The 19,373-nt window shown below is 41.6% G+C and overlaps 1 protein-coding gene across 8 annotated transcripts in view; it reads right to left on the bottom strand.

The window, feature by feature from the left end:
• Positions 1-19,373, bottom strand: part of PTPRM (protein tyrosine phosphatase receptor type M) — a 698,330-nt gene that overhangs the window by 505,961 nt on the left and 172,996 nt on the right. For all 8 annotated transcript variants that reach the window (XM_026661212.1, XM_026661206.1, XM_026661202.1 and 5 more), the window contains exon 2: positions 15,786-15,908. In XM_026661212.1, the coding sequence (XP_026516997.1) occupies positions 15,786-15,908 (123 nt within the window). The remainder of the gene's footprint in view (positions 1-15,785; positions 15,909-19,373) is intronic.

The raw sequence follows: 19,373 nt of genomic DNA on the forward strand, positions 1-19,373 counted from the left end.
GGGGGGGAATCCCGGACATTTGTAGTGATTTGCAAATTCCCCCCCGGACGCTATTTTTAAACACAAAAAGGAGGACATGTCCGGGTAAATCCGGACGAATGGTAACCCTACCCAAAGGTTGTAACTACGCTGACCTAACCCCTAGAGCAGATGCAGCTAGGTTGATGAACGAATGGTTCCGTCAACCTAGCTACTGTAACTCAGGTAAGTGCAGTTCCTACAGCAATGGAAAAAACCCTTTTGTAGCTGCAGTTTGCATCTACGCTACAGGCTTAGCTATGGCGCTGTAGCTATCCCACTATAGTGCTTCTAGTGCAGACATGACCTTAGACAGAGGCTGAAAATATTAAGGACCCTTCCTATCAGAACCACACTGAGGATCCCTCTTAGGTTTCTACTTTGTCCTTTAATGACAGGAGGTTATTACAAACTGCTTGCTAACCACTGCCATCTGTGGCAGAATCCTGTCCAGATCTGAAAGATGACTAGCCTTTTAGGCAACCTATAGAAAAACCAGTGATCGTTGCCCATGAATCAACTGCATAAGATTTTAGTGTCCTTCCCACATCCCGGAAAGAGCCTTATGCTCTGTGCCTAACCATCCCCTGAATTAGAGAAGGAAAATATTGCGCCAACCTGCTGGGAATGGTTACAACATATAAAAGCCTTATGATGAGAGTTGTGAGTAAATAGTGAGGACTCTGACCTAGCCAAGCAGGAAAAGGAAGCTGGACATTAAGTGAATGAAAATCTGCAGAAGCCATCATAACCAAAGTGGGTTGTGGGGGGAGGAGCAATTCCATCGCTAGGTAGGAAACAAACCTCTAGTAGTAGAGCAACAGAAAGAGAACTAGCTTACATGACAAAGATAAAAACTACATACTGAGCTTGAGGCTCCTCTCATTTACGCTGGGATAACTCCATTGATTTCAATGGGGCAACTCCTAAATTATATTCATTAAATTGAGAGAAGAATCAGCGCCATTGCTTCAATCTGCTGGATAATATCTCTAGCTTATGTTTTTATGTAACATTTATCGCTAGAGCTGTCGATTAATCACCGTTAACTCCAACAATTAACTCAAAAAAATTAATCATGATTAAAAAACTTAATCGCAATAAATCGCAGTTTTAATTGAACTTTTAAACAAATAGAATACCAATTGAAATTTATTAGATATTTTGGATGTTTTTCGACATTTTCACATATATTGTATTCTGCATTGTAATAGAAATCAAAGTGTATATTATTTTTATTATAAATATTTCCACTGTAAATGATAAACAAAATGTATATTTCACTTCACCTCATCCAAGTACTGTAGTGCAATCTCTTTGTTGTGAAAGTGCAACTTACAAATGTATATTATTTTTGTTATATAACTGCACTCAAAAACAAAACAATGTAAAACTTCAGAGCCTATAAACCCACTCAGTCCTACTTCTTGTTCAGCCAATCGCTAAGACAAACAAGTTTGTTTACATTTACGGGAGATAATGCTGCCCGCTTCTTATTTACAATTTCACCAGAAAGTGAGAACAGGTGTTCTCATGGCACTTTTGTAGCCAGCATTGCAAGATATTTACATGCCAGATATGCTAAATATTCATATGCCCCTTCGTACTTCAGCCACCATTCCAAAGGACATGCTTCTATGATAATGACACTCATTAAAAAAATAATGTGTTAATTAAATTTGTGACTGAACTCCTTAGAGGAGAACTGTATGTCTCCTGCTCTGACATATATTTCATGTTAGAGCAGTCTTGAATGATGACCCAGCACACTTTCACTGCAGATTTGACAAAATGCAAAAGAGGTATTTGTGAGATTTCTAAAGATAGCTACAGCACTCGACCCAAGGTTTAAGAATCTGAAGTGCCTTCCAAAATCTCAGAGGGACGAGGTCTGGAGCATGCTTTCAGAAGTCTTAAAAGAGCAACACTACAATGCAGAAACTACAGAACCCGAATCCAAAAAAGAAAATCAACCTTCTGCTGGTGGCATCTGACTCAGATGATGAAAATGAACATGTGTTGGTCCACACGGCTTTGGACTGTTATCGAGCAGAACCCATCATCAGCATGGTCGCACATGCCCTGGAATGGTGGCTGAAGCATGACGGGACATCTGAATCTTTACCACATATGGAACAAATATCTTGCAACGCCAGCTACAACAGTGCCATGAGAACACCTGTTCTCACTTTCAAGTGACATTATAAACAAGAAGTGGGCAGCATTATCTCCTGCAAATGTAAACAAATGTGTTTGTCTGAGCGACTGGCTGAACAAGAAGTAGGACTGAGTGGACCTGCAGGCGCTAAAATTTTACATTGTTTTATTTTTGAATGCAGTTTTTTTGTACATAATTCTATATTTGTAAGTTCAACTTTCATGATAAAGAGATGGCACTACAGTATTTGTATTAGGTGAATTGAAAAATACTATTTCTTTTGTTTGTTTACAGTGCAAATATTTGTAATCAAAAATATAAAGTGAGCATTGTACACTTTGTATTCTGTGTTGTAATTTAAATCAATATTTGAAAACACCAAAAATAAAATATTTATTAAATATTTTTGGATATTTTATTATTGTTTAGCAGTGGGATTAATCATGCGATTAATCACAATTTTTTTAAATCGCTTGACAGCCCTACGTATCACCATCACATCTAGGCCCTGAAGATGAAGGGAACTAATCTATTACCCTATGATTCAGAGTGAAACATGAACTCATCTGTGCTCTGGTCAGAAGCTATTTTTAGCAAATGTTACAAAAGAAAATAATTGAGGATACCAATTTCCCCTGAACTGGGCTAGAGTTACCAGTATATTATACAAGTTCAACAGAATTTATGCAATTTGAAGGGAAAAAAAAAGTTTCTAGCAAAGGGAAGTGGACTATTCAGAAAATAAAAATTTGATCATCTCTGTAATGGTTTCCTCCCCCGCCCCATGAAAATAAGGGTGACTGCTTTTAATATTAAATTATTTGTACAATGACCAAAGGTATGCTAGAAACCTCCAAGAACAGATAGACAACGTCCCTGGCCTGAGCAGGTTACAAATTATAGTGTAGACAAGCCTCAAGTAAATGAGGAAACAACGGGAAGGTGTTGGATAGGGTCACAAAAACAATATTTCATGACTCAGATGTGTCATCACATGACAAATTCAGCCACTATTAGTGGCACCCTTATTGGAAGTCTCAACAGAGGCTCCAAAGATTGACTAGATACGTAAAGTGAACTACTTTCTGGGTGTTAGAAAGGAACTCCGTTTTAGGCTATACAGGAAAGCTTGCATTGGTACCACTCATGTGCAGAATAACATGCTTCATTTTCCAATATTGTAAAATCTTAAATTCCATGAAAAATAAAATGTAACTTTAACAAAGAGAATGTGGCACATGCAAATCCCACCTTTTGATGTTAATTTACATTTTCTGTGGATAACATTTAAACAAACCTCAGAACATAGCTATTTAAAGTTACTTAGGAGAAACATCTCACCATAAGAGATATATGGTGATATGTAATCCTATGCTACAAAATTTTAAATAAAGCAGGAACATTGCTGCTAAACAGGAAAACAAAACCTACTGAGAAAATATATTAAATGCTAAAACACTGTTCTTGTAATCAAAGCAAAGTACCATAACCATTTTATGGTTAGACACTATTTGGATTTAAAATAGTAGACTAATCAATTGATTTCTACTGGATTTATTCACCTTCCAGAGAGGGATAATGACATTCCCACATAAAAATAAATATTTTTGTGTAACTGTAACTTCAACCACTTAAAGGTCCTTAATATTAAAGACTTAATGTAATCACTATCTCATTGTATGGAATATCAGCTAGCTGTATATCAAGAGGCCACTTACTTAAAATAATCATTTGCATCAAACATTGTGAATTTGCCAATTAATGGTATGTGTATTGTTATGCATTCAGCAGTGGTATGTATACGTGATGCAAATAAGCATATAAACAACATCCAAAAACAAATATAACTATGTAAATCACATTTTTCATCTCACAAGGTACAGACAAAATTCCTCCCCCAATATTTGACCAATACCACATTCATGAATAGCATGAGGGTTGTTAAGCTTAAAACACCTTTTGAGTATCCAAAAGGTAGCCTGTGAAGGCATGATTTACAACTGATCTTGAACAATCCGAAATCACAACAGAATGAGGGGTCAGTCACTGTGAATTCAATGACATTCTTTCATCGACATCAAACCACTGCCACAGACAAGAGAAATTATTCCACTACACTTTGGAAATGAACTGAGGAAGGACTGTGAAGCATAAAGGAGGACGCACAACTGAATTAAGTGTTTTATTACAAAACATTAGTGAAAATTATATGCAGGAAGTGCCAAACACATAAGCACACTACTGGTAATATTTCTATTTCTCACTTACAATTATACATATACTTATCACTACAACACAATTAGTGATAAGAGTCACAACGGCAGCATGCAAACTGATAACAGGGGAACATTATTTGATTCAGAAGAGCCTGAACAACTTTGGATTCTTATCTGAGCCATCTGAATATTCTCTTTCAACCCACTTCTCCAAATCCCTATCTAATTCCTTCTCAATCCTCTGATCTAGAATCTGATCCCGCTTCCCGTCCTCCATCTGAGTACAGTCAGCTCATTGACACAGATCCCCCAACTCCAGCCTACATCCTAACTTTCCCTCATTCTTTATCCATTCAGCTAATGCCTACATTGCTCTCTCCTCTTCTTCTCTTCTCTCTTCCTGATCCAAGTTCTGCCTTCCCTCCCTACTTTTCTGGCCACCCAACAAGTGTCATTGTGAGGTTTCATAATTGCAGGGCCAGCTGCTCTTTACAAATCTCATGTATTACGTACATTCCTATGCATGTCAGGGGCATGTGATAATTCAAGAATCTCTGTACTCTGCTTTGACAATAATGTAAAGCACCGTAAAGTGGCCAACTATTAGAATTATTATTATGCCATACACTCTGGGGCTCCTCCAAGGAAACTCCAGAGATAATGAGTTTGGAGCAAGCAGCTGTCTTCAGAACACTGAGGCTCCATGATGAATTTGGCAGGACAACAGCAAAGGTGTGCATGGTGGTGGGGGGAGGGGGAGAGCACGAAGGGATTGCTAGAATGTGAAAGACAGAAACAGAATATAAGCAAGAGAGAGAGAGAAAAGGAGTAAACGGGTGTGGGAAGGGGAATGGAGCCTGAGATCAGGCAGAGAGCAGATTGTAATTGGATGAAGAAAGGCTGTAGAAGAAAGAATGTTATTTCATTATATAGTACAAACACACTGGGGGGAGGAGGTGGCATCTCTAGGGACCATATTAGCAGGAATCCCAGCCAAGGGACAACTAACCTAAAATGAAAACTCTGCTCCTAACCCCAGTCTGCTAGTAAGAGGTCAGATATTGATCACTGGTCCAAAATAATTTCTTATAATCTTCATACGTTTTCCTGCAGCTATAACAGGATTTAATAGTTTGTAGAATTTTCAGTAAGGTATGCGTGCCATTATGTCAAAGTAACAAGGGGCAGGAATTCAGTCGGGCTATGCAGTTAGTATAACATAGACGTAACTACTGAATATTAATCAAATCTGGTTTTCTAATATCATTTATAAAAGATAAAAGTTCATAAAGTAAGGTGGTGAGGAGAGAGACGGAGGGTTAGAGAGAAGGAATGGCCACCACTGGTATAGCATTTTAAAATGCAGGATTAAGATGATGTAATTGTGAAGTCAAATGTACAGTTTAAATTAATTTATCTTCATCCTGTGAACAATAACATCTTTTCTGAAATAAGTTATTAAAGTATCTGCTTATTCCAGCTGACTCCTCGTACACTTGACTTTTAACACTTTAAACAGATGGTGGAGGCTTAATAAATATTCAGGCCATATAATTTTGTGTATAAATGCACAAATTTCATTCCTTTCTTGGTCTGTTCTATGCATTTTCAGATTAAGACCTATAGTAAATTGATGGTAGTTTCCAAATAAAACAGGGCACTGAATGCACCTATTTCTTTTAGTAACAATTAATTCATTATTTAGGTTTACAGTGCAGTAGCACGCCAAGGCCCCAATTAAGATTAGAACCCCATTGTGCTAGGTGTTGTAAAAACACATTTTATTCCAGCTTTTATTTTTAATACAGTTCAGAAAAATCTTACAACAAACACTGTAAATCTGAAAAGAATCTTGGTAAATATTAGGAATTCTAAAAATCCTTTTTCTTTTGCCATATAACACTTCTTATTTTTGGTCCTATTTAAATAGTTTACTGCTTAAAGCTAACAGCTATCTATTTGAAGTAGAGCTATCTTAACCTTTAATAGTCTCTGTGGAGTAAAATAAATCAAATACCCAATTCAAGAACTAAATGGTGTGCTTCCCCCCACTGCCACCTAATTAATATGAAATGTTATATTTTGACATCAACTCACTCACTGAAGCATACTGCCTAAAATTAGCCATGTCACATACATTAATTCTGCTGTTGCCAAGGGACTACTGAACTGAGTGTACTTGTTTTAGTCTAGTATTTTTATACCGTTGCATAAAGCTTTCTGCTGTGAAAGCCAAGAATTCCCCACAAACCATTAATCTAAGAAGTTCTATTCATTACCATCAGAAATTAGTTTTTCTAAAATATGTAGCTCAGAAACTGCTGACAAACTACTTCAAATCCATTTTTTTTAATGTTTCGCATAACTCATTGTTCAAGGCTAACTGAAAACTAATTAAAATTGTCAAAAAAACTATTTGAACAAGAAGAAAAGAAAAAAAATCCTACACCAAGTGACGAGAAAAAATTGATACTACTTGACTGGATCTCTGCCCTTGAATCTGTTGCCTTTATTGTTTGGCAAATGAGAATTCCTCCGCTCTCAAAGGGGTTTTTGACCTTTCGAAGCATCAGTATGTATGTCCTTTCCAGAGAGCAATTGTCCATGTTCTTGTCCAGAACTCCAAGAACATTTCACTTCCTTTCTGAATGGAGAGAAAAGAGCTCCCTGATCTCTCAATATAATTTATTCCCAAATTAAATATCCATGTAACTAGATAACCAGAAAGTTAAAACATCAAGGATTTTCACCTCCCACTCTGACAGGAAGGCAGGAGGACAAAGAATCAAGTCAAGTGACATATGATAAATTATATTACATACAAGTCATTTTCCTTTCTCTAACAATAACATTACCTACTGTGACAGACCCAGACCAGTGGGATACAGGAGTCTGGTAGAGGGCAAATATACTGGTCACTGGATGAGTAGTTTTCTGTTCCCTGAGTGACCAGAGAAGGGGCTGCACTAGAGTAATCAGCAACCTGATAGAACCAGTTAAGGCAGGCAGGCTAATTAGGACACCTGGAGCCAATTAAGAAGAAGCTGATAGAATCAATTAAGGCAGGCTAATCAGGGCACCTGGGTTTTAAAAAGGTGCTCACTTTAGTTTGTGATGCAAGTGTGAGGAGCTGGGAGCAAGAGGCGCAAGGAGCTGAGAGTGAGAGGGTGTGCTGCTGGAGGACTGAGGAGCACAAGTGTTATCAGACACCAGGAGGAAGGTCCTGTGGTGAGAATAAGGAAGGTGTTTGGAGGAGGCCATGGGGAAGTAGCCCAGGGAGTTGTAGCTGTCATGCAGCTGTTACAGGAGGCACTATAGACAGCTACAGTCCACAGGGCCCTGGGCTGGAACCCGGAGTAGAGGGCGGGCCCGAGTTCCCCCCAAACCTCCCAATTGACCTGGACTGTGGTTTCTTCCAGAGGGGAAGGTCTCTGGGCTGTTCCCCAACCCACATGGTGAATCTCTGAGGCAAGAAAATCTGCCAATAAGAGCAGGACCCACCAAGATAGAGGAGGAACTTTGTCACACTGGTGTCAAGAGTGGGATCTTGGGGTGCACAGCACGGCGGAAGAAGGAGAGTGATTTAAAAAAAAAAAAAGAAAAGAAAAGAAGGAGAGGGTTTATTTTTTTTCACCACAATGGTGGATGTAGTGCGGGCACTGATACAAGCTACGGCGGCCCTGCAGGAGGCTACCCGTGTCCAGGCAGCCGCCCAACAGGAGGCAGTGCGGCTGCAGCAAGAGACTAATCACCTGCTGATGGACCAGGCTGCTCAAGACCGAGCTATGTTGCGGGAACTGGTAAACCAGGTAAAGTCCCTTACAGAGCTGAATCGCGGACATGATGGGACGCGGCTCATACGGGCCAGCCATTGGCTGCAGAAAATGACACAGGAGGATGATGTACATACTTTGAGAGGACAGCCCTATGGGAGGCCTGGCCTCGAGATCAGTGGTCTGGCATCCTTGCCCCATTCCTGTGTGGGGAGGCCCAGAAGGCCTACCATGATCTACCTGAAGAGGCTGCGGCAAACTACCCCCAGCTGAAAGCAGAGATCCTGGCCAGATCTGGGGTAACGACAGCAGTGCGGGCAGTATCACGGTTGGAGTTACCAGGAAGACAAAACCCCACGGTCCCAATTGTATGACCTCATCCATCTCGCACAAAAGTGGTTGCAAACAGAGTCCCGGAGTCCGGAAGAGATACTAGCGGTTCTGGTCATTGACCGATACATGAGGGGACTACCACCAGACCTTCATGCCTGGGTAAGCCAAAACGAACCCTCCACCTATGACGAGGTTGTCGCCCTGGTAGAGAGGTGAAGGACAGCGAGGGAGCTGACCCGACCAGTTAAGGAAGAGGCACCCCAGATTAAACTAGCAGCACCAAGCCCTAAAGTTCAGGTGACTGGGCCACCAGGAGGGCCCAGGTGGAAAAAGAGAGAGAGACTGAAGGCCCATCAGAGGCCACAAAGAGTCGGAGCACTGAGGGAGAAGAGGATCGTGATGTTAGACTGACCAAACCAAGAGACCGGGGAACGCCTAGGGCTCCATACAGATGTTATGCCTGCGGGGAGTGGGGACACATAGCTGCACAGTGTCCCAATGCTGAGGAGCCTATGCAGTGTAACCTGGGGAACTGGGCAGATCCATGCTCCCTAATCCACCTTGTAGGGGTCTCACTAACCCCAGATATGTATACCAGACCAGTGAAACTAAATGGGGTAGGGACCACGGCACTGGTTGATTCGGGGAGTGCTGTCACGCTTATATCAGGGAAGCTCGTGAAGCGTAGTCAGCTGCTGCAGGCTAAACGTATGGGGATAACATGTGTCCATGGGACAGTTAGTTACTACCCCACCATCCCAGTAAAAATCGAGATCCAAGGGAACACTACTGAGGTAGCAGGTGTAGTCCCTATACTCCCATACCCGGTGCTCATAGGGAGGGACTTCCCAGGGTTTGGAAACTTACTCCCAGTAGGCGGATTGGAGAAAGATGGGGACCCTAAAATTGGTGAGGCATGCACAGCAGACTGTCAACCCCCAATCTTCTCTGAAATATCCCCAGATTTGTTCTCCACTCCCAGACAGGGTAAAAAGACAAAAAGGGAAAGAAGGGCAGCTAAGGCCTTGGGAACCCGAATACTGACCCAAAGCCAGAGGGTCGCTCTTGTAGGTAGGCGGACCCGCGCAGCTGAAAAGGAGGCCACGCAGGAGGGAGACGCACCTGAGTCTGATCCCCACCCTAATGCTTCTGAACCAGGAGGCAACAGAGACTGGGCCCCTAGATCTTGGGCAGATTAGCCCCGGGAGAGGAAATTTTGGACGGGACCAGGCAGAAGACCCAAGGTATGACAACATTAGGAAGGAAGTGACTGAAATAGATGGGGTCCCCATGGAAGGAAAAACCCAGGGACCAGGACCCTACTTCATAATGAAGAAGGATCTCTTATACTGGGTTGCACCAGTACAGGGGCAGAAGGTACAGCAGATCCTAGTACCTCAAAAACACCAGAACGCTGTATTACGTCTTGCTCATAGTCATCTTTTTGGGGGGCATTTGGGGGTAGAGAAGACCCTGGCACGAGTCCCACAACGGTTCTTCTAGCCCGGAGTACATGAAGAAGTGCGGAGGTACTGTGTCAGCTGCACAGTCCCCATCCCCACTTGAGGGCACCTTTAGTACCCCTTCCCATCATAGAGGTCCCCTTCGAGCGAATAGCCAGGGACCTAGTGGGACCCCTGGAGAAGACAGCTCGGGGCCACCAATATATACTTGTTGTTTTGGACTATGCTACTCGCTACCCAGAAGCCGTCTCCCTGCGGAACACGGCCTCTAAAACTATAGCCAAAGAGCTGGTGGGGATCTTTGCCCGAATGGGGCTACTGAAGGAGATATTAACTGATCAAGGAACCCCATTTATGTCAAAGCTAATGAAGGACCTCTGAACGCTGCTCCATATACATACCCTGAGAACTTCGGTCTACCATCCGCAGACTGATGGGTTGGTAGAAAGGTTTAACCAAACCCTCAAGGCTATGATAAGGAAAGTGGTAAGTCGGGACGGGAAGGATTGGGACACCCTACTACTCTACCTTATGTTTGCTATCCGGGAGGTACCACAGGCCTCAACTGGGTTTTCCCCCTTTGAGTTATTATACGGGCGTCACCCCCGTGGCATACTAGATATCACCAAAGAGATCTGGGAAGAAGAACCCAATGAGGGGAGAAATATAATAGAGCATGTAATGCAGATGCGAGACCGGATAGCCTGGGTTACCCCTATTGTACGGGAACATTTGGAGAAGGCACAGGAGGCCCAGCGAACCCATTACAATCGCCAGGCAAAAGTGCGACAGTTCCAACCAGGGGATCGGGTTATGGTGTTGGTACCCACGGCAGAAAGCAAGCTTCTGGCCCAATGGCAGGGGTCCTATGAAGTGATTGAACCCGTGGGGGAAGTAACCTACAAGGTGCAGCAGCCAGGACACAGAAAACAAGAACAGATTTATCACGTTAACCTTCTGAAACCCTGGCATGCACAAGAGGCATGCACAACAGTCCAAAAAGACCTAACCCAGGAAAACAAGCCTTCCAAACAGGTGAGAGTGTCTCCCGATTTAACACCAGACCAGAAGAATGAGGTGTCTGACATGATCTTCCAGAACCAAGGGCTGGTCCACACTACCCGCCCAATTCGGCGGGTAGAGATCGATCTTCTGGGATCGATTTATCGCGTCTCATCTGGACGCGATAGATCGATCCCAGAAGCGCTCCCCCGTCGACTGCGGAACTCCTGCTCGCCGAGAGGAGGAAGCACTGTCGACGGGGGAGCCTGCCTGCGCCACGTGGACCCGAAGTAGGTAAATTTAGTTCGATATAGGAAACGTCGACTTCAGCTACGCTATTCTCGTAGCTGAAGTTGTGTTTCCTATATCGATCCCCCACCCCAGTGTGGACCAGCCCCAAGATGTGTTCTCGACAAAACCGGGTCGAACAACCGAGACATATCACCACATCATCACGAACCCTGGGGCCGGAGTAACAATGAGGCCCTATCGGGTGCCAGCGGCAAAAAGGGAGGAAATAAAAGCAGAAGTAAAAAAAATGCTGGCGTTGGGGATCATCGAAGAATCCCACAGTCAGTGGTCCAGCCCAATCGTGCTGGTGCCCAAATCTGATGGCACCACAAGATTTTGCAACGACTTCCGGCGACTAAACGAAGTATCCCAGTTCGACGCGTACCTCATACCTCGCATAGATGAGCTAGTGGACCGTCTGGGTAATGCTCGGTACTTGACTACCCTAGACTTGACAAAGGGGTACTGGTAGATTCCCCTTGCAGAAGACGCAAAGGAAAAGACTGCGTTCTCTACACCAGAGGGTCTTTTTCAATATACTGTCCTCCCTTTTGGACTACATGGGGCCCCAGCTACCTTCCAGCGCCTCATGGACAAGCTATTACGCCCGCATAACAGGTATGCTGCTGCCTACTTGGACGATGTGGTCATTCATACCCCAGACTGGGAAACCCACCTGGAGAAGGTAGAGGCAGTCCTCGATACCTTCAGGCAAGCTGGCCTTACAGCAAACCCTACCAAGGGCGCTGTAGGGTTTACGGAGGCCAAATATCTTGGCTACATTGTGGGAAAAGGTCTGGTAAAACCCCAAGTGAACAAGTTAGAGGCCATCCAAAATTGGCCCCGACCAAGTCGCAAGAAACGAGTCCGGGCGTTCCTAGGTGTGGTGGGGTATTACCGACGATTTATCCCCCACTTTGCCACAAGGGCAAGCCCCCTGACAGACCTAGTGAAAGCCCGTGGACCTGATCTGGTGAGATGGTCTGACGCAGCAGAGGAAGCATTCACAGACCTACAGACTGCCCTCTGCAGTAACCCCGTACTGATAGCCCCTGATTTCACCAAGGAGTTTATCCTGCAGACGGATGCATCGGAAGTAGGGTTGGGGGCCGTTCTATCACAGATGATCGGGGAGGAGGAACACCCAATTCTATACCTCAGTCGGAAACTCCTTCCAAGGGAACAAAAATATGCAGTGGTGGAGAGAGAATGCCTCGCTGTAAAATGGGCCATGAAACATTGCGCTACTACCTGCTCGGGCGCAGATTTGTCCTCGTGACCGACCATGCCCCTCTTCAATGGATGCAGTGGAACAAGGAGAAGAACACAAGGGTGACCAAATTGTTCTTATCCCTCCAACCTTTCCAGTTCTGTGTGCAACACAGAGCAGGGAGCCGTCATGGCAACGCCGATGGCTTGTCACGTGTGCACTGTCTGGCATCCCAAGCAGCCCAACCCCTTGGCGTTGAGCAGGGGGGGAGGGATATGTGACAGACCCAGACCAGTGGGGTACAGGAGTCTGGTAGAGGGCAAATATACTGGTCACTGGATGAGTAGTTTTCTGTTCCCTGAGTGACCAGAGAAGGGGCTGCACTAGAGTAATCAGGAACCTAATAGAACCAGTTAAGGCAGGCAGGCTAATTAGGACACCTGGAGCCAATTAAGAAGAAGCTGTTAGAATCAATTAAGGCAGGCTAATCAGGGCACCTGGGTTTTAAAAAGGAGCTCACTTCAGTTTGTGATGCGAGTGTGAGGAGCTGGGAGCAAGAGGCGCAAGGAGCTGAGAGTGAGAGGGTGTGCTGCTGGAGGACTGAGGAGCACAAGTGTTATCAGACACCAGGAGGAAGGTCCTGTGGTGAGAATAAGGAAGGTGTTTGGAGGAGGCCATGGGGAAGTAGCCCAGGGAGTTGTAGCTGTCATGCAGCTGTTACAGGAGGCACTATAGACAGCTGCAGTCCACAGGGCCCTTCCAGAGGGGAAGGTCTCTGGGCTGTTCCCCAACCCACATGGTGAATCTCTGAGGGAAGAAAATCCGCCAATAAGCGCAGGACCCACCAAGATAGAGGAGGAACTTTGTCACACTACATTAACTAGATTCTTATCCTTGGAAACTGAACACCTTGAAAAGTACATTCATCAAATTGTAGGAGAGCAAAAACCTGTCTGAGGTGTTCCAAATACCCCCAAATCTCTTCCCCTACACAAACAGAAAGAGGGAGAGTTGAGGAGAAACCCTCAAATAGACGTTGAACTGTTAGCGACATGACCACTCTGAGGACAATAATATATGGTTTGTACTGCAAGCAATTCAAGTGTTCAGATATTGATTCCTTTGCATTAGCACCTGTTTGAGAAATTGTACTATGCATTAATGAAATGCTCCAGAAAGTTTATATAGCAAGTGGCAGGGCTAGTGGACAAGAACCAACTTTATAAGGAATCTTCTAAAATATCCTTAAACAAGTATGATGAACTCTATCTGACACGAAGGTCAAATCCCAGTAGTCAATCAGTCAACAGGAGCATTTGTTTTAAAGAGTTCTACTTTAGACATAGGAAACTGAATGGAAAGTGGAAAGGCATTTCAGTGCAAGTGTCAACACCAGATCTGATTCTGTCCATAATAATACATAAGTGGCAGTGACAGATATATATCCAGAGAGCACCTTGGCTTTCCCTGCTTCTTGTTTTCTAGGAAGAAGGTCCATATCTGCTGTAGATCCAAAATCCCAGGTTTTTGCAAGATTCCTAAGGATGCTTCCCCCTTCCCTCAACCAGCCACGTGCATTTCTATCACAGAGTAAACTAACACTATCACTTACATCTGCCCCTCAAATTTCCCCAGCCCTTCCTATTCTCTTCTCTCCATCCAACAACCCCCTGCTCACCGGCTGATAGTATTTTCCATCCCCTCACGTATTTGGTGAGCTTTGAGGATTTATTTAGGGAAGGGTGCATGGTAGATAACCAAAAGTCAGCACATACTTTACACATCCATTGTCACACTGAATGAAGCATTGGAACCAAGCAGTGCAGAATTGTAATGTTGGATGGGAAGTTAGGACCTACGAGATAATTATCTTTGATAAAGTGGTCTGGCCAATTAAATACATTGGACAACCACTGCTATAAACTTACTAAGAACCAGCAGTGTCGATTAGACTCTAAACTCTCCTTTTATATCACTTATTATGATAGGTTGAAGAAGGGTCTAATTATTCTTATTCGAATTATTATGATAGGTTGAAGAAGGGGTCTTTGAACAACAGATGTGTGTACTAAAGGACTTACGTATGCTCAGGTTTTGCTCATGCAGTGATTGCTTTAATAGTTTTTATTTATTTTTAAAAATACACTTTAATAGCACTTTCTTATTCTTATAAAGAGAAGACTATTAATGGGATTTCAACCCCTAGGGTATAGTACTGAGACGTTATGGCACTAAATTATCTGGACATTAATGAAATAACAACAGTCTGAAAGGCTATCAAACCATCTGGGTATATTTAAAATAGAAATAATTTTCTTAATATAGTATGAGGGTAATATAGAATAGCTGGTGTTGTTCATTAATGCAGAGGAAGTGCTGTACTGTTAAAACCACTGCACTCAGGAGGTGAGGTTTTTATTTTTGGCATTCGTAGGTGGATCGCAATCCCCACATGAAGTCTCAGTATATAAAAGGAAAAGGAGATTCTGGGCCAAGCTACACAGCCAACATCACAGGAGTTGGCAGTCAGGGAGTACAGTTGGGACCCAGAGGAGGGCATCCTTGAAAATAATCAGTGATGAATTTTATATCCATGAATATTTTCAACCCTGAGGCACAGGTCTGAATGCTTACATGTTGGGTAGGAGATACAGGCAAAAGAGTATTTCATGGAAATAGAATAAAATAAATATTGCATTGGAATTTAGGGATTGTGGCTGTGAAATTTGGTCCCATTGTGCCACAGCACATTGCCTTCATGAGATACCACAATCAAAATGCTTTTTAAATACTGTGTGCATACAGCACATATAATAAGCAGAACTTTGTTCAGTATTTTGCATCTGGCCCCTTATTTAGGCTTTTTTTTTTTTTTTTTTTTTTTTTTAAGAGTTTCTCTTTAAAACAGTTTGCATTACCTTTCAATTTGTTTAAAAAAAAAAAAAATACTTAAAACCATTTTTGTTTTCCCTCCAAGATTTTTTCCCCTTTGAATATTCCTTTTTAAAAGATTTCTCTCCACTACTACTACTATATATTAATTTTTATTTCTTTATTCTAGTTTCCTTCTCTCTTCCCTAATTACAGGTATCAAAGTTTGAAACTTTTTGCCTACAGTTTTAAGCATAACAAAATAGAATTTCATTTTGCACAGTTAACCAAATCATTTTGAAGAGCTAAGTACTACAATTGCAATAAGATTTAGATAGAACATTGCTTTATCAATAGCACTGTCACACAGTGCTCCAGCTTTGGCTGGAGCACTGTCACACAGTGCTATAAGCTAAAATGAAAGAAAAGGAGTTTCAACTGCAAACAAACCTGATGGCATCCATGGATCAGATGAGGGCTTTAACAGTGTGTTCACCTGGTCCCAGTTAAGATCATCATCATCAGATTGACTATATCCACAGGAGCTAAATGGCTCATCAAAGGAACAACCTCCTGTAAAATAAATGCACAGGTACAAATTAAATCAAGCAAGCAAATATCAGACGAGTTCTATTTCCTTTCCGAATCATTTGGATACCAAGCTGAATTTGATTTTTTTCTTAGAATAAATAATCATATGACTATTTCATGGTCATGATAGAGTCACAGAAAATAGGAAACGGACTTTTTTTGCTGTGGAAAACTAATCTCAGAGGGGACAAACATGAAATTTAGAATTTCAGTCAACGTTTCACTTACTATTTGGTTGTCCAGTACAAAAAAAAAAAAAAGTAGAAGAGAACTCCAAGTATGCAAATCAAAAACAATCTGAGGGCACATGCCTTCAGCACTGAGCACTGGCTGGAGCCAACAGACCTGACCCTGAAGATCACATCTTTTGAGAGCAAGCAGGGGAGAAGAGGAGAAGAAAATACTGGTGGCTCTGGAGAAAATTCTCCAAAAAGAAACAGTACTGTTTCTGTGTTTTCCTTCCCTTCCTCCTCAATTGTCCAGTCATCAGAGCAGGATCCTTGTTTCAGGGGACTATACCATTCAAAGGCAGAGCAGAGGAAAATAAAATATCAAGCATATAGAAGAGAGAAAACCTAGAATGTCTGATCACTTTTATAGTTGCTAGAGCTTTATTTTGTTAATAGTACTGTTTCACTTCCCAACCTCCTAGAGAATACATCATTATGAACACAGTAAGGGTCCAGCAACCACAAAAGGAAATGGAAATTCTTTGTTTCTTTCCTTAGGTGTGTAAGCATTCTTAACATAGTTCTGTCTATTCAGGCCACTAAAATGTGTTTATAAAATGCTATCTTGCCCCCTGACGTCTGCCATTTTACTCCACGAAAATGAAACTTTGTGGAAAAAAATACAGCCTGAGTCATGCGTACTTCAGTCCACATTAAAACAGGTGATGCACTTGTTCATATGAAACTAAACTTTGGGGCTATCCCTCAATTTTGAGACCAGTCTGTACAGACATAAGAGACCTAAATTTGCCAAGCTTCACTGAAAAGGGAGCTTCAAACAAAATATAGATACAAAACATTAAAAAGAAGTCCCTAAATTGCTCCTACAATATAATTAAATCCATGACTAAAGAGTTTCCAAAATACTTTAGAAGGAAATAAATGAGTGATGGAAAAAATAACCAAAACATAAGCAAAACAGTCTTCCCACAACCCGCAAGAAGAGCCTAGCTGCACTACTGCCTTCCTATTACATACTGTTGGCTCAGAACTGAGAAATGAGACACATTTTGTGAGAATTATAACTATAAAATTAATTTTTCATTAATGAAGAGTCAATAAAGCTTCTCTTTCCCCCCCCCCCCACCTAAATACTGCCATCTGTTTTCCTTTTATTGTGAATCTCACTTAACATATTGTGTATGCCCTAGTTCAGAGGCATAGGTCAACCTACGCTGTTCTAAACCATGCCATGTAGAAGAGTCGTTTATTAGCTCTAGGTATACCAAGGAAATTAGCACCAATGGACACTGTATCTTTCTGTATCACTTTTAGGAGTACAAGTCTCAATTAGATATTCCACTAGGACCAAAAAACTCATTAAAGAACTTACAGCACAATTGTTCACCTTGACAACAACAGATTTAAGTCATCACTCTTACCAAGTTTAACAAATTCAGAAGTAAAATAGATTTGTTTAAAGCATACTAAGCGACATCTAACATTTTTGGTGGGAAGGTTTAAACTATTATGCAGTCATTTGCAGGACATATGCTCCAATGTTTGCATAAATATTACTTGCTGTAGTAAAGTTCGTCTAGGTGCCTAGTTTCAGACACAGAGCAAAGCAGACTTGACCTTGCATGTCACTACTTGAAGAGAAAAATATACATGTATTTTTATAGGGAATGTCCCTCAGAAAGGGATCCAGAGGAAAGCCGGGGATGGTTCAAGGGACGATTTACCAAGTAAATCCTGGAAGAATACATGAGACCAAATAAAAAGTTAGCACTACATTGGGGTTTACAGTTGAAAAATTTATGGTATATCAATTTAATTCTCTTCATTATGAAAAGGTCTTTATGAACTGAAATGGTACATAAAAATGTTTGTTCTTCCTAAACCCAGGATAAGAACAGAGCTCCTACAAAGTCCAATACTTGTGAAAGTGAAGATTTTGTGAATTTCATATTGCCATTAGATGTTTCTCCCCTTCTCTCCAGTTATGAAGTTCATATAAATATAGATAAACAGAACTGAAGAAGATGGGAAAGACCTACAAGTCCATCCAGGCCATCTTTCTCTGCCGATGCAGGAGCATTCCTCACCATATATTTTCTACTGTTTTCTCTCATTTCCCTTGTTAAACTATTGCAAATTCATACATCAGGAAGTCTGATTTTTTTATTGTTTCCCCCCCCCCATTACTGACCGTATGTGTTCCCCCAAATAACTGCTCTTCGTCTTTGGCATTTATACCCAAACACTTGACAGTCATCACCTTATATATGTTTAGCTCTTTTAAAAGTTAAATTAATCTAATCTTCACACATGGACTATATGTAAGAGGAAGACTTAATATGAACTTTTACATTCTACCCTGCCATAGTGACCAAATTATCACACTGGAAGATAGTCTAGCCTTAAATAGTCAGGTAAGTAGACAACTATAAGATCCTTCATAGCATAGATGTCAACCCATGTTACGAACTGCAAACCAATGCAGAGGCTAAGACATAGATTAATAAATTGAGTTAGACAAAAATTGACTTATTAGGAAGTGTTTTGTAGAATAAAAAAGTGTGCATCAGATATGTATATTGGATGCAGGCGAAGTTTCATAGGCTGAACTAAAAACACTGAAAATATTTGGGAAACAGCTGGAGAGCATAACTGAATGAGAGAACAAAGTATTGACAATCAAGAACCATGGCAGTCGGAATGGCTTTTATTTGTTCGCAGGTAATTCTGATATTCACATATAATTTAGTTAGAAATGTGGCGAAGCTGTTCATAAATAGGCCAAAACAGCTGACAACAGTATCTTTACACTCATTACTAGTCAAGCTCTCCATCTTTCTACTCCCTGTTTTGGCACAATGCTATTACTATATTTGGTTTCTATCTGCACAAAATGAAAACTGAATGCTTTCCTTCTGCACTTATGTTCAATTAATTTGTACATGATATAGACAAGACAACAAGGAAAAATATGCATCAATATTCCCAAACAACCTTAGTTCCTCATGTTTCTTCCACTGTTCTAGAAAAACACTTGCAACCAACAAATTAGAGGATGTTTGATATGTTTTACTTAAAATCACTGTTGTTCTATTTAACTGAGTTTGACAAAAATGATAAAGGTGTATAAAATGCATCCTAACTTTAATCACATCACACATGTGAGCACAGCAGAAACATTATTTTAAAAGTTATATAATTTAATCAAGCAAAGCAATTTTCCCATGTTACCCTGGCATTAAAATGTCTACAAGCT

The sequence above is a fragment of the Terrapene carolina genome, unplaced genomic scaffold (genome assembly GCF_002925995.2).
Source record: "Terrapene carolina triunguis isolate 2854851 unplaced genomic scaffold, T_m_triunguis-2.0 Scaffold58, whole genome shotgun sequence".
NCBI classification, from domain to species: Eukaryota; Metazoa; Chordata; order Testudines; family Emydidae; genus Terrapene; species Terrapene triunguis.